The sequence below is a fragment of the Cygnus atratus genome, chromosome 17 (assembly GCF_013377495.2).
Source record: "Cygnus atratus isolate AKBS03 ecotype Queensland, Australia chromosome 17, CAtr_DNAZoo_HiC_assembly, whole genome shotgun sequence".
Classification (NCBI taxonomy): domain Eukaryota; kingdom Metazoa; phylum Chordata; class Aves; order Anseriformes; family Anatidae; genus Cygnus; species Cygnus atratus.
The window spans coordinates 5,658,409-5,673,925 of NC_066378.1; the positions used below are offsets into that span (position 1 = coordinate 5,658,409).

The 15,517-nt window shown below is 41.6% G+C and overlaps 2 protein-coding genes across 2 annotated transcripts; both read right to left on the reverse strand.

Annotated features, from left to right (window-relative positions):
- Positions 1-121: 121 nt before the first annotated feature.
- Positions 122-3,657, reverse strand: LOC118252993 (macrophage migration inhibitory factor-like). The gene is made up of 3 exons (XM_035556907.1): positions 3,550-3,657; positions 878-1,050; positions 122-188 (listed from the first exon to the last, which is right to left on the reverse strand). The coding sequence occupies exons 1-3, from the start codon at positions 3,655-3,657 to the stop codon at positions 122-124; spliced, it is 348 nt and encodes a 115-aa protein (XP_035412800.1).
- Positions 3,658-5,588: 1,931 nt separating this feature from the next.
- On the reverse strand, positions 5,589-13,925 carry LOC118252968 (solute carrier family 2, facilitated glucose transporter member 11-like). The gene is made up of 12 exons (XM_035556838.1): positions 13,902-13,925; positions 12,219-12,317; positions 11,248-11,408; positions 9,550-9,674; positions 9,185-9,314; positions 8,469-8,617; positions 7,729-7,916; positions 7,450-7,560; positions 6,768-6,869; positions 6,529-6,604; positions 6,108-6,235; positions 5,589-5,795 (listed from the first exon to the last, which is right to left on the reverse strand). The coding sequence occupies exons 1-12, from the start codon at positions 13,923-13,925 to the stop codon at positions 5,589-5,591; spliced, it is 1,500 nt and encodes a 499-aa protein (XP_035412731.1).
- Between the last annotated feature and the right edge of the window lie 1,592 nt (positions 13,926-15,517).

Genomic DNA, 15,517 nt, shown 5'->3' on the forward strand with positions numbered 1-15,517 from the left:
AGCAGTGGGTAGCACCGCTGGCTTTTACACTTGTGGCATATGCAGATAACATGCCTAGAGCTGCAGCGCTCAAAAATCATGGTGAGTGTTCAGGAATAAGCTCTCACCACCTCAGAGCACCTCAAGCAAAGGTGGTGTTGTTCCAGCCCACGTTGGCAGCACTGATCTCAAAGAAGCTGACATAAATTCTGAAAGAGAAGACAGGTGCTGTTAGCTGCCAAGAGGAGACCGCTGCAGCTGGCCAGGGTGGTCCTGCAGAAGGACACGGTCCTGCTGCAGTCTGGCCCCAGAGCTCTGCACATCGCAGGACCACACCACCTCTCTGCAAGTTGCACATTTGCTCCTGCAGTTTCTGGCAGGTATTGTCAAGTGTTGCAACGCAAGATGCCTTGTCTACTTGCATCCTGGAGCTGGTAGTGGTTTCCTACTTCTTGTTTTAAGGCAATCTCAGGATGCTCTATTTAAAGTAACTGACACAAAGTCAGTTCTGGGGCAGATTGGTGTACGTTCAGGAGAAGCACTAGAAATGCTTCTATCTAAATCAAAGCTCTTACAAGAGACCTCCACCTGTACCCCACAGACAGTGGGGAGGTATTGGCAGATATTACTCAAATTATCAAATGCATCTGTACCTGGGCTTGTGCACGTGTGGTACCTGAGCCTCCATCATTTTAACTAAGAGATTTTACAGCTTTTGGGCTCTGCAGCTCATGCAATTGCTCCTTTCCTCTTTTTAACTGAAGAGTTGCTCTATTGACTTGGCATTTAGCATCTTCAAGAAGAATGTTAACAGAAGAACATCAGAGGACAAGTTTGGGATTAAGAGCTTTGACAATCTGTGCAAAGTCGCATCAGATATGTTTCTGTATGAGCTCACCTGTCAGATGGTATTTTCAGCTGTTTGTTCAGCAGGTCACAGAGCAATTTGGAGTAGACCTTGTTCTCCTGCTCTCCTATCTTCCCAATGCTGTAAAGAAAGCACATAGCACAGGGGTCTGTGGAGCCGCCGAAGGACATCACCTGATCAGGAGAGATCTGTATTGCTAGATACTGTTGGGGGAAAAAAAAGAAGGAAAAAAAAAAAAAGAAAAGAAGAAGAGGAGTATTATCTTCCTTTGCCACGTTAGGAAAAGTTTTGAAAATTGCAAAATCCCGGATGACATTACTTATGTTTTTGAATGTTTCCTGTATGTACTTCATTGCACTCTCAGATCTCCTAAATGTTTTTCTGCAAGTCACAGAGATGAGAAGGTAAAAAGTGCTCCCATAATATACCGTTTGGGGATAGAACTGATGGCAGTGCCTATCTATTATGGAAAGGCTACTTTCCTAGCTAAAACTACTAGCAACACATGAAGTAACTGAAAAGAACAGTCCCAGGCACTTACAGATATTTTTTTTACTACTTACTACAATGCAAATAGTTTTACTTGTGTGCTTATGAAGTACAGTGGAGCACCGATCTTTCCCAACCTTCCGTCTTACCCTTGGAAGACTTTGTCCTCCAAGCCTTGCTTGCCACATCCAAGGCTTTTGTGTCTCGGTACCTAACTGTACAAGTTTGCATTCTTCTGAGATATTCCCTGCTGTGTTAAGGGCCAGAACAAGGCATCATGACAGTTAGGCTTGGGAGTCTCAGTTCCTCATGATTACTCTGTTCGGGTAAAGATAATCGAGGCAGGGAGGCAGTTGGATACACTGCACCTCATGTGCAGGACAGCCCCTTCCCTGGCTTGAGCAACTGGTCTGCTCCTTCTGTGGTCAGGAGTGAAGCCAGGACACAAAGAAACAAAGGCAGAACTGAAGCAGTGGGTGGTCCAGAGTCTGCGGTGTAAGCAGACCCTGCTGAAGCATTCAAAATGGGACAGGAGGCACACCTAGGTATTTACTCCAGAGGAGGGGATCCTAGCAGTGCCCGGTGTCTGACAAATGCCGCTGTCTTGCAGTGAACACTGTAGGTAATTGCAGGCTTCAACCCCAGAGTGTTACTCCAGTTCCATACTGGAAGATGGGCTCTGGATGCTCTGCCCAAGTACACTGTTGGGAGGAGGACCCTGTAATATCATTGTCTTTCCTGCCCGTGAGATTTGGGTGGAAAGTTCAGGTGCTGAGAACTCAGTGACGTGCAAAAAGAATCTGCTCCAAGCCACCAGGCTCTCCCTGACTGTGCAGGATGTGTGAATGCCACTGGGGTTTGCAACCGCATTGCTCCAACCCCACGTTCCAGAGAGATTTTGCACCTCACTGGACCAGCTGCAGTCTTCCCTGCTGAGGTAAATGTGAGCTGACACAGCTGAGGTCTAGACCAACATCCCCCTTGTTAAACAAAATACAGCTTAATCCTGCTTTTGTTCTTGCTAGCAGGACAACTGGAAGAAAGTATCCATGTTAACATTAATGAGCAGCCTGCAGTTTTCCCTGCTGCTAATGCATAGTGTCACATCCACACACTGGGGAATCCAGGGATCAGTTCCTTTGGCACCCATTTGGCTTCTGTTCTTACCCACGTTTATTAGTAGCACATCATTGGAATTCAGCAGCAATTAACCCCCTCGTAAAAAAAGCAAGCCTGAGTACCAGGAAGCATCTGGGTAATTAGCCTTGGCTGCCATTTACAGCTTGTTTGGGTGCAAGGTGCATCCAGCCACAGCAGCGCAGGATGAACCAAGGAGATCCTGCTGAGGTACCACTTTTCCAGCCCTGTTCTCCCCAGCTGGACACCCTGTGCTCTAAGCTAGCTGTATGCCACTTGTAGGTATGCACACACCTTTAAACATCTATCCCAGAAGCAGGTTAGTATTAAAAAATACCAGGCTGAAATATTAATCACCATTATTTTCACCTTAAATGGTTTGAGAATATTTATTGAAGTATTTTTTTTTCCAGGAGAAAACAAAACACTGATAAAAAATCAGGATTTTTCTTCAAATGGTACCATTTCCTGCGAGAGGAAAGCTCTGCATTCCTGCCCACACTAATCCTTTCCTTCTCTCTGATATATCCAGGAGACTCTCTCTCTCTTTCCTATTGCCTCCTTTGTCACGAAGAGTTTGCCTGTCCTAAAAAAAGACTTTGTTGTTCCCTGTGTATTTCTAAGTAACATTACATGTCCCTTCCACAGGGCTGCACAAGCCTGTCCCAGCTGCATCCCAGCCCTGCCCTCTAGCTTTATATTCAGAGCTGTTATGCAAGAACTGGCAGAGGACAACCTCTGCTCCCCCAAACAGGAAGCATTTGTTTGCTAGATTGATGAAAATTTTTTTTGAAGAGGGGTAGAGCACATCAGTCTCACAGAAGTAGTCAATTATCTTCCTGCATGGGTTGAAAAAAAATAATCTTACTCCCATTTTTGATTTAACCTGTTTTCTGGGGAGACAAGGCTTATACAAGCCTAAAACCTGCTTCTGAAATAACTAGCTTCAGCCAGATATAACAGATTGATTTCCTACATGTTTGATGAGACTGGCTGACTGCGCAGCTCTTTCCTGAGAAATGGCTCATTGCACAAGCACGCTTGGCTAAATGGAAAAAGTGAGCATCCCGACTTACCTGTGCTGGTTTTCCCATTGCCTTTGATAACTGCTGGGTGAGCTCTCCTGTGAAAGACTCGGGAACTTTGTCCTTGCTTATATTTGTGTTAACAATGAATTTAGGCATCTTTGGGTCGCAAGAGGGTTTTCTTTCAGCTCGCCTTGTTCACAGCACAGCTTTACTCCCAACACACCTGCTAGATTGCTTATCCCACTGAGAAGGAAAGCATGGCGGGAGCCTTTAAATAGCCAGCAGTTACGTGCCCTGGTGCTCCTGGGGGACCAGGAGTCCCTCGGGAGAGAAGGGGCTGCGTGTGCTGCTGGCTGCTGTTGCAGACAGTCCAGGTAAAGCTTCTGCAGGAGGGGGAGCTGGCTGCTTGCACTCTGGAAATCAAAGCGGCCAAAAAGACACTTCATGTTTGGACTACTGCAAAAAACAGTGAAGAAGCAAGGGTTTCAGAGAATTTTTGAGGATGAAATGAATATAATGTGCTTTTCCTCGCTATTCTTATAATTATTTTAAAATGTAGATGGACACCTCAGCTGTGAGTTTGGGGACTCTCTCTGTGGCATAGACCATAACAGAAAATCCCCAATAGCTCATGTCATGGAGACTTCCCCTGAACTGTGACAAGGTTGTCACAAAGATGCCTTTAATTCATCCACCGTCCATGTTAGTGGATTGGCTCTCCTGCATCAGAAATGTTCTGAAAATAATGAAAATCCTGAAAAAAAAATCCCAAAATAACTTTTCAGGGCATGTACCCTGTGTGAAAGCATTAAAAACGAACTCAAATGACAGCTCCATCCATAAGGAGGGGAACTGCTATTTGCAATATTGATGAATCTCTTCTTCAGTGATTTGTTGAAAGCAGGTGGTGTAATCCAAAGCACTTGGTCATAAATCATACTACAGTTGTTAGTGGTCACCTGGAAAATCTTATACTGTGTTTGTAATGAACTTCACAACCTGTTTTTTCTACTGGTACAACAATCTCTACTTATTTGCAGCTTACTTATGTAACAAGAAAAACATTTCCAAAACAAACTCTTTCTTTTCTGAAAACATCTGATGTAATTCCCAGAAGCTGATGTACCAGCTCGGAAACCAGATCCTTTGACACCGCAAGGGCTCTTGAGAGCGTGCTTTCTTTCACAGGAACCATTTCACCTCTTTTACATACACTGGGAACCTTTCAGCCGGTCCTTCTCCCTGCCTGGAGTTACCAGGACGTTCTCCACTGAGACTCCCACCCCATCTCCAGAAGAACTGTCTGACACTACAATTTCACTTTCAATGGTTTTTTTTCTGTTTCCATAGCTGGAACCTTTTTCCTAAGTTCCTCTGCTAAGTTTTGAATCTGTGTTCCCTGGGGCCGCACTAAACCACGCGCCTAGCTTTTCCTCTATCAGCCTGACAGTCAGATATTTTAGACTTCTCTTTTATCCCTGTCTCATGACTGATGAACGTTAATTCTTCCTTCCCTCCATTTGCCTCTTTAAATTATTCTGCTTGGTCTTACATATTTCTGAACACTCTTCTCTGAACTCTTTGTCAGCAGTTTCCTGATTCTGAGGTGCTCAGAACTAGTGAGTCTCACTCAGGCAAGTTCAATAACAAACTCTTTGTTCAGATATCTGTGGCATCAGACAGGGCTCCTGGGAAGAAGGGAGACCAACTGAGACCCAGGGCTCAGATCCAGAGCTGAGAGGCAGCCTTTATATATGGTCTCAGGACAGGATTAGGCCCTACGGATCATTAACAAGATGTTTTACAACTTCACAAAGTACACTAGGATAAAAGATGTATTTATTTAGGAAAAAAATCTATTTGCATCCAGTAGATCTTAAAGCTGATAGACTAAATTTCCTGTTAAAATGTTTAGAGACCAGCAAGAAATAAAACTCCAGCATAATGAATTTCATATCTGTATTTAAAAAAAAACAAAACAGAAGACACAGAAGTGCTTGCAGTCTGTTTTTAATGTTTCTTTTTTAGTTCTATTCCAACACTGTTTCCTGTCTTTTCTAAGAGATGCAAATTTCTCCTCTGGACATTCAGAGTTTGGTGCAGAACAACTGTTCCTTAGGAAAATTATTTTCTGTAACCGAGATTTCCTTTTTTCCAAAATTCAGCTTGTTGAACTCTGCTTTTATTTCCATGATTGACTTTCCCTTGGTCTCAGGGAGGTACAGGTAGATGAAAATTGCTGATAAAACAAGGATTCCCAAAAAGATAAGGAAGCAGAAGGGACCAAGGTTATCCTGCAAGCAAGTGAGAGACACTGTAAGGAAAATAAGAATCTTTGCCCCTCTTTGCCCTTAGGGACAGGTCTGTGTCTTAGTGATGAAAATTCAAAGGTTTGCTCAATACACAAACCAGGGCAAGTATTAAACCAAGAGTTTCCACTGGCCATGTTTGATCTGAGTCCAACTGCTGCTTCTCTGAGCAGGCCTGGTGTTCGGACAGAGCTCTAAGCTTTGCATGTCTGTGCAATTTATTGCTGTTATTTATCTCCCTGTCAGCTTTCAGAAGGAGATTAGCCTGGAGTGAGGGATCCAGTCAGAGTCACTTACAACAATCAATGGAAAAATCATCCCAAGTACAAAGAGCCCCATCCAGTTGATGCAGCCAACAATCAGAAAGGCTGATGGTCTGAATGACTGGCTGAAGATTTCAACCATGATAGATACAGTGGCTCCAGCTGAAAAAGAAGAGCAAAATACAAACAAGGTGGACTTGTTTCATTAGTTCCCCAGCACACCTTGCTCCTGCCAAAAATCCTTACGGTGGCAGTGGTAGGAAATGACAGACAGAGAGAAGAGGTGGCCTGCTGGCAAGTGGCTTCTGCTATGAGGCTGAAAGGCCTTTTTCCCACTTGCAACTATCTGCCTTTTCCTCCTTATTTTCTAGAATTTTGTCATGGGACTGCTCAGTTCCTCCTCTGCCAGTTGTGCTGCCAACCAACATGATACAAAAATTTCCTCTTGTACTCACATGGTCCAATTCCATAGAAGAAAACAAATAGGAAGATCAAGATAACACTGAAGTAGTGCAGCCAGAAGAACTGATGCTAAAAGTGAAAAAACAGTGATACCAAGCTGTTAGATACATGACAGAATAGCAGAGCTCTTTATTTTCTGTCACTGACTTGAGTTTTTATACATGTTCTGTGAGGCAGGACCAGGAAGGGGGCTGGTGCTGGGTAAGCAGCCAGAAGGCTGCTGCCTTGTTACCTGCAGCGACAGCGTCATGGTGAGGAGTGCTAGCACAGAGCACATCAGTGTATATCCTCCGCATAGCAGCACCTTCCTCCCAAATCGCTCTATAAGGGTGCTCTGAAAAGCAGAAAACGTGTCAAATGAAAAAGTTCCTGCCTTTGCCCTGTGTTCTTGTAAGACTTATCTGAATAACTTGGTCAGAAATCTGTGCCATCCGAGAGACTCTTAACTCCTAGCAAATTTTCTTAGCTTCAAAGCTGTATTTATTTGTCTTCCTTTGGCTGTTTTTAGACACTTCCCTTTCTTGCATGCTGCTATATATCAAATTGTGCGTGCACGCATACACACATCTAATCCCGACCATCAGCTGATGCAGCTCATCTAGACTCCTGTTCCCTTGGAGCTGTGCCCCCGACTCTTCTGATCTGCTTGTCTTCTCACATAGAAGTTACTCTAGGAGTTGTTTGCAACAGAATGAAAAAATATTTTATCAGAATAAAAATGAGTCTAAAGGCATCCAGTCATTGCAAATACTGTGGGAAAAGAGCTGCCTTTGGTTCTGCATATGGTTTATAGAAGCAGGGAGATATGTCTTAGGTTGTGCAAATGTTCCCCAAGCCCAGTTATGAGAAAGGAGAAGTACAATTGTTTGACCACATTAAATTTTTCCTTCAAACTCCAGTCTGAAAAGACTTACACACAATATAGAAGATAAGCATTCGCACAACCCAATGCCCAGGGACACGTATGGGATAAGGTATTCTTCAAACTTGGCTGTATGGAATACTTCGAAAGAATAGAAGTATATCTGAAAAAAAGGCAGAGGAAATGCACCTGTGAAAAAAGACCACCTCCAAAGGTCACGCCCAATGTAAATTATACTGAGTCTCTCATTCTAAGCTGTTTTTTTTTTTCTAAGAGGGTTTTGCAACGCTGCCTAGTGTGTCTTGTTCTAGGGATAAAGAAAGCACTCAACTGCATTGATTCCACAGAGCTGCAGGGTGGTCATGACAGTCACCAGGATGTAAAGCTGCCAGCGCAGAGATCGCTCTTTTATTACTTCAAGGACGCGCAGGGTTTTAGTGCTCGTCACTGCAACCTTCTCCTTCATAATGTCATCAATTTCTGCTTGATGGTCTCCTTCCCCCCAGAGCTTCCTAATGGCTGTTGGGGAGAGAGAGGGGAGGGCATTATGCTACCAGAACAGCTCATCATGAGTGAGTACATTAAATCCTTTAGTCTGCCTCGCCATTGGTGTAGGTGGTGGTGGTGGTTTTGTTAGCTGCTTCTGTCATATGGTTGGTTCTAGGCCAGCAGGCAGGTGGAAGAGTTTTGTCTCTCTGGTTGTCAGTATAGCATATCTTTTGACTGTTGAGTTGGCTTGATTGTAAACAAAGTAAACTTTTAAGTTAATTTTATTTAGTAATAAATGAACTGTCTGAACCATTTCCTTTAAAGAAATATTACCACCAAAGTGAGACTTACTAGACATGGTGTTATATATCTTTCTTTTCTTAACTGATTAACTTTGCGTGAGTGAGCTCCCAGGTTAGCACAGATGTATTGCTTTAGGTACCCTAACTGTTTTATTTAGAAGTTAGTATTTATGGTACAGTGCTGTGCTGTACAGCTCTGCCCTGCTTTCTTGACTTCTACACTTCTTGGCACTCTAACATATCAAATGAAGTGAATGAGGTGGCAAATTAGACACTCTACCTTTCCTGAAGGCTTCCTCATTACCCTTCTGGATCAGGAGGTAAGATGGTGAATCAGGGAAAAATGGGAGAGTAACCAGTTGAACCAATGCTGAAAGTCCACTAGATGCTAACAACCAGGGCCACAAAGCTTCGCTTCCTAAAATCTCCCTGAAAAGTGTATGTGAAACAAAATTATGCTGAAATAATAGAATGAATGTTCAGGAACTTTTTTTTTTCTGAGTGGTGAGGATTGCTCAAATTCCACTTAAGGGTGCAGTGGAGCAAACACCTGAATTGATGATTTGGCAAATTTCACATATTTGGCTATTTTTATTTCTGTCAATTTTTAAGAATTTCTTTTGGCATCTTGAAATACTTTCTAAAGATCATTAGGATCCAACATGATGTCTAAAGAGCTGATGAGACTGATTTGACCATTGTTTGACCAAAGGACCAAAACATCTTGCTAAGACTTTTCATGTAAATATATTAAATTTCCAAGAAATCCCGTAGTAGAAAGGGAGTAGATGGGAGAAGAAATTAGGAAATTCTTCCTCCTATATTTAAAACAATGTCTGCCTCAAATTTGATCAAATTTTTTCTTCTGGCATAAGATAAGGCCTGTTCTGAGGAAGATGGAAAGGTTTCTCAGACACTGACTAGGTGAGAGCATAGGTATGCAGAAAGATCTCCACTACTTTTAGTGTACCCTGATAGAAAGATTGGAGAATTTACCTTAGTCCAACAACCTGTCCAGTGAGTTTTCCCAGTGTCAGAAAAACAGCAACTGTGGAGTTTGTAAATCCGCGCAGCTTCTTAGGTGAAATCTCTCCTACATACTGAGGATGTATATTGAGAGAAAAACCTTTAAGATGGAAGAGGATAAATGACTATTAAAATACTGAGGAAAGCTAAACTTTCTGACTCCATCCTCTCTTCCACTGTTTCCATTCCCTCTGTTATTTGGATTAAAATTTCTTCCAAAAGGCCTATTATATTTTCTGGGTACTTTAAAATCTTTATCCAAGAATGGCAATAGGAGTAGAGACAATCCTGGGACAGCAAGGATGCTTGCCCTCCACAGTGTCACGAGTGCATACCTGTACCAACGCCATAGAGAAAGCGTCCAGCCAGGATCATCTCAAAGGACTTGGCTGTTTTACTGAAGGCCATGAGAAGTGCAGCTACCAGCATGATTAGGTTGGTGAACATTTGGCATTTTTTTCTGAAACAAACAAGCAAATCCAAAACACGAGAATTTAGGGTGAAATGAGAATCTCTTGTACTCTTTGGATTAATTTTGCTGAGACAGGAAGCATGGTACAACCATTCTTGCATTTTTTGAGGAATGGCTGAAATGATTTTGACTTTGAATAGCAAAAGCGGTTCTTTAAAATTCTGGGATCCTTTGTGTTTGATTTTGTTAATATTTCTTAGCTTAGATTTTAAACTTCATCAGCATTTCCACAGTCTAAGTGGGAAAGAGATGAAAGAACTGGCCCAGGTTGTCACCAGGATTTTTAAATGACTGGAACTCCTCATAAAACATTAGATTGTTCCCCAGAAATAATGTGAGTTTATGGCTCCCATTTTCGAATGGCTCGTATTAAAGGCACTTTTGGCCAAATGGATGTGACCAGAGGTGATGGGAGATGGCAGAAAGCATTATTCAGAGGCATGACACTCCGTTCAAATTGTGGGCTGCTGTGGTCATGACCATGATGTCTCAGGCTCAAATCAGTCTTTTGCACTCAGTTGTTTTGCTGTGATGCTTGCTAGACAAGAGTCCACTTACACACATTAAGAAGTCACAGAGATCCTCTCTTTAGAAGACACTGATTCAGCAATTAGGTTATCACATGCTGAATAATCCATGGGAGAAGAATGTGATTTTGTTTTCTGTCTTGGGAGAGACCCTCGGAGTGTGGGATGAGGCAGTGTCCCACAAGAAGTTTCTTGGGGGCACTTACCTGATAGGAAAGAACACAATTGCAGGCAGGCTAAGATGGTTTGTTGAGACCCATATGAGGGGCCTCTGGACCAGTGGGTTGTGGAGCAGATCTTTAAGTGGGTCACACCAAGCAGATAAGTTTGCCAATTTCTCTGCAAATGAAATTAGTGGTGTTACACACAGGCACTGAGAACATACCAGACTGCGGAGGAATCTTTTCTCCATCCATAGAGAAAGAGAGTTTGGGACTGATGTCCAGAGCAGAGATGTCTCTTGGAGAATTTGTGTTGGTGCTGACTGTATCTTTACAGTGTAGTTACAGGCAGATTAATTTTTCCAATTCCGTTCACGGGTTCAATAGATCAGATATTAATATTTGATATAATGTCATCACCCCAAAATGAGTGTATTTAAGCAGAAATCTGGCTCTTTGGCACTTGAGAGTACCTTCCACACACTGTTTTCCAGGTGGTTAGAGGAACTACACGTAATGTTACAACACATGACACAGCTCCTTTTTGGGCATTTGTAGAGCTTGGAAGATCTTTAAGAGAGTCATAGGGGATCTTGAAGAGAACATGAGACAGTTACACTGTCCTGGTACTCCCAGAAGCTCTTATCAGGTGATGTGTTGACAAGTGCATCCTTTACAGAAATACAGTTTACTGGAGGGCAGATAAACAAGATAAAATACTGCTTGCTACTAGAAAGAGACGGATGTGCTGGCACAGAATACTAGTTTAGTCTGCAGTCAAGCTGCTTGAATCAAGAAGAAAAGGGTTTACTCATTCACTTTGATACTTCTCTGTACTTCATGTACTCTGACTATCAGGTAAGAAACACTTACTTTCTGTATTTTGTAGTCAGGTAGCCACAGCAGAGGCTCCCCAGGAACCCTCCTATCCCATAAACAGACACAATGAAGGACCACAACAGCATGATTGTCTCAGGATGGAGGGGAGAGCCATGGCGCTCCATCCAGGTTTCATTAATAAACTTCCTGATGTGCTGAAAAATAAAATGGTGTTTGACTAGATAGTGGGTGGTGTCAGATTCCTTCATATTCTTTGGCTGTTGTACTTCAGTTCTAGCCTTTGGTTCTAATACTGGACTTCTTCTGAGACTAACTTCCTTAGGAAAATAGGTTAGCTGAGATCACATCGCAAAATCTTCAAATTAGTGTCAGTCAGTAAGCTTGAAAGACAAAAATTGTGCTTTTAGCATTCTTCCCCCTGTTTCAGAAAGTCATATTTGATGAAATTCAGGAATCGTAGGAAGGCTTTGGAGGTGTATTAGCAGAATGGCTCATCTTTTACAATTAAATAAGAAGAAAAAGTGCTGAGGAAGGAGAACTAAAATCACAAATCAAATTCAGAGAGGTTAATGCAAGATGCCTCTCTCACTTATGGGCTCTAGCAATGAGACACGTCTTGTATTTACACCTGGAATCAGTAACAGTAGTGAAAGTGTAGAGCTATGACTTTGAAGTCCATGTATTTGGCCATGTTTTGCCTGTAAGTAGCATACAGGAGCAGGGCTCACATGTAGGGCAGGCCAGACAGACTGAAACACCAGAAAGCAAGACCCCATAACCTTAAAATTGGCTTAGAAAGCATGATATCTTGGGGAAATGACCTGTACAGTTTTAACTAATGTTCTTCCAGTCATGACCTATATTTTAATAGTTTGAACTTAGAATTCTCCACAAGCATCAGAGTAAGAAACTTTTATAACAGAAGCTGAAACTTTAATATATCAAATGTTTTGAGCTCAGGCTCTCCATTTGGGGATTTCAGCCTCAGGAAGATGGCTACTTACCACAGAAGGATAGTTGATGACAGAAATATGGAATCCATATGGGAAACTACCACCAATTCCCAGCACTAGAATCATTTGAAATAGTCCTTGGAACTGAACCTGCAAAGTGAAAAAAAAAGCTCAATCAATTTCACGTTAATGCACTGCTTTTGTTTCTGCCTGTGTTGTATCTTCAAGCATAATAAAGAAAAGATCCTTTTAATACTCACCTCTTTCAGAAAGGCATGGGCTAAAAAGAGAAGATAATAATTTGGAATAGCCCCTGTAATTGCACTAACACAAAACTCTTCCTGACTGTGATTTGTGATTTCATTTCTTTCTAAGTATTTTCCTTTGTCTACATATTTAACCTGAAAGTAGATGCTTGTGTATTGAAGGGTTGGGTGTCTTTAAGGCTAGGGAGATACTCTCTGTCTATAATTGCCTTGGTCAAGAATAAGGGACTGAGATAGGCTGGCTACTTTGATGAATGAAATAATTTGCTTGTAAATAAGGAAAAACATAACACGTAACTACTTAGACCTTTCTGAGGTAGGTGATACTGCTGATCTTCTGTCCAGTTTCCAAGCACCTGCAAGTCTTGGTGGAGTTATCCTCCAACAGCCTAGACTGTACCTACCAGACCGAACCTAGGACAACTGTTATTTTAGCCCCATCAGGAGCTGTGCAGGGTACCCTGAGGTTTAGTTGCCCTTCCTTTTTTTATTCAGCACATCACAGACCAGGACAGTGACACCATCTCTACGTAGAGGACACTGTGCTCTGTACTGTTTTCATGTCAGACACGAGCTTCAGGAGCTCACAGCTTTATGGAGATCAGCGTGTGGATGAAGAGAAGCTGGTAGAAAATGCAATCAGACAGGAACAAAGTAAAGCACGTGTGACTAATGCTGGATTGGAAGGCATGTAGAAGAACTCCCCTTTTTCTGGTTCTTAGGTCCATCTTTCAAGGCCTTGTTACTTAATTGGCCCACAGCTGGATTTCCCAAGTTACCACAATACAAGAACCAAGAAGCTAATGGACCAGAAGATTCTAAATTTCCTTCAAAATCCTGTCTCAGATTCAATGGATTTCTAATCAGCAAAAGCATTCAAACAAGTTAATTCACCTTCTCTCTCCTTCTATTTATTTTTTGCAATAGGCTTAGAAATTGACGGTTTTAATACTTACAAAGGCAAGCAAAATAGCTTCTTGCTGTCTGTTGGGAACTGGATTGAGAAATGCTTATTATCATTTTTTCCTTGTTTCAGACTATGGTAGCTCTGGATGGATGATATTAAATGGGTGGATGAAATGAGGAGGCTCATTTCTTTTAAAGCTTGTCACGTATTTTGTAGCCTTTTGGAGTACAGTTAATCCATTCATTTATTTAGAAATAGCCACAGAAAATAATAAGAGTATCTACTAGTTAGTATTATTTTCAGTAATTCAGAAGAGTACAATAGCATTGTCAGTGGTGGAACTGTAAAGACTTTTGGTAGTTTTTATTTTATCTTTTTGCAAGGAAAAGACCTTTTCATGGCCCCAGGTCCCATTCCTCTTGGTGATGTTTAAACACAGAAGAAAAGGATGGCCTCTGTCCCAAAACAGCTCACAATCTTTAAGCAATCTAGATATTTAGTATTATGTTAATTTTGTCCTTTAAAAGTCCAAAACATGAGAAAAAGTGACCAGCTACTCACCAGGTCAGAGAAGAAGGTAGCCATCTCCTACGAAAGAGCTGATTCCTGTTGCTTACTGACTAGTACCTGCCAAAAGAAGCAAATGCTCACATTATGCAATTAGCAACGTCAGTGAACTAGTCCCCATGTTACTGAAGTTAAAGTTTACTTCAAAGGTTTTTGAGTTAATTACACATATTTCAGCTGTTGTACAAAGTTTAGAATTGCTGGATTAAATATTTCAACCAATGGTTATGGGTTATCTAGCCCAAGTAACCAAGACGGTCTCCCTTGCAAGGAACCCATTTATTTTGTGAATTACATCCAGACACAACCGTTGGTAGAAATATTTATTATATCAGGATCAGAGACATAGATTCTAAACAGGATTCCAATAGCTTTAACTTGCTTAGTTTTCAGTATTAGCTGAGAAACCTAGAGGCAATGTTATTTGTTGGGAATTTTAGATGGGAAACCGACAGTAAACTACAGGACTTTGGCATATAGTGGGAAAGAGCTTAACAATTCTACAGCAGCACAGCAGGCCTGAGCAACTAAATATTTAGGAGCAGCTGATTTTCCTTTGCTGGGAGAGGAAGATTCAACATCAGTTTTGTAACCTCCATAGTTGGAGTGCTGTCTCTTACTTCAAACAGAACATTTGCAGGGTTTAATTTGATTTATTTCATGGTTAAGAGGGTTTTGTATGTATCAAATTGGTAAATGGCTTAGATATCATTTACCCTTTACACTTCAGTTAAAGAAGATCAGAAAAGAAATCAGAAAAGGCTTATTGGATGCAAGTAGTCATAATAGAAAATACATCACCTGCAAAGAATATTCACAAATTCTCTAGCTAATGCCTGAAATGTAGCATGTAGTGCCACCTGGCCCTTTGTCCCATCTTCATGTGGTCCTCATAATGAAGTTGACTTTGTTTTTGTTGCGAGTTGAGAGTTCATGTGTTTTTTTATTCCAGTTTGGGTTCTCTAGCAGAGAAGCCCTTGTTAGAAGTCAAGTGAGACCATCCCTTTGATACTAAGAATTAATTTCTGTTTCCATAAAGTCATGTAAAGTTGAAACAACATACTGTGCATCTGCCAAAGGAAAGACGTGCCATGCTAATTCTAGTACCAGCCTTGCTTAGATGGCACAGGGGGAAGACACAAACAGGCAATAGTAGGCAGCTGACAGCATGGGATGTTCCTTCTCAAACACTGCTGTTGCACTTGTTTTCTTATGTTCTCTTTCCCCGACTTCTACTTATTTTGCATTATATATATTGTGACTTTTACTCTTTGCTTTTGTACTTTAATTTTACGATTCCCATTTGAAGCTGGTTAATAGTCTTCCTCCTGTAATGCACTTCTGCATTTATGTTGATTAGGTACTGTACTGCTGCTGTGCTTAGGCCCCCTTTATTACATGTGCAGTTTCATAATTACTGCTAACTAGGTTCTTACAGATACCCTTTACTCATATTGCGATTGGAACAGTAGATCAGGCCATTTTGTTACTTATCTTGCAACCTTCTGGTCATTCAAGACACATGTATGCAAAGCTATCCTAAGCCTTCCTTAATATAGTCCAGCTAACCCAGATTTGGTTTTGTGCGTGTGTATGTCTAATCGGAGTTC

Coding starts and splice junctions, on each gene's coding strand:
- LOC118252993 (XM_035556907.1), bottom strand. CDS start 3,657: ATGCCTAAATTCATTGTTAACACAAATATAAGCAAGGACAAAGTTCCC. Junction 1,051..3,549: donor CAATGGGAAAACCAGCACAG/GTAAGTCGGGAT, acceptor TTCCCCCAACAG/TATCTAGCAATACAGATCTC. Junction 189..877: donor CTGAAAATACCATCTGACAG/GTGAGCTCATAC, acceptor CTTCTCTTTCAG/AATTTATGTCAGCTTCTTTG.
- LOC118252968 (XM_035556838.1), bottom strand. CDS start 13,925: ATGGCTACCTTCTTCTCTGACCTG. Junction 11,409..12,218: donor TCATCAACTATCCTTCTGTG/GTAAGTAGCCAT, acceptor TTTATTTTTCAG/CACATCAGGAAGTTTATTAA. Junction 6,870..7,449: donor GCTTATCTTCTATATTGTGT/GTAAGTCTTTTC, acceptor TCTGCTTTTCAG/AGCACCCTTATAGAGCGATT.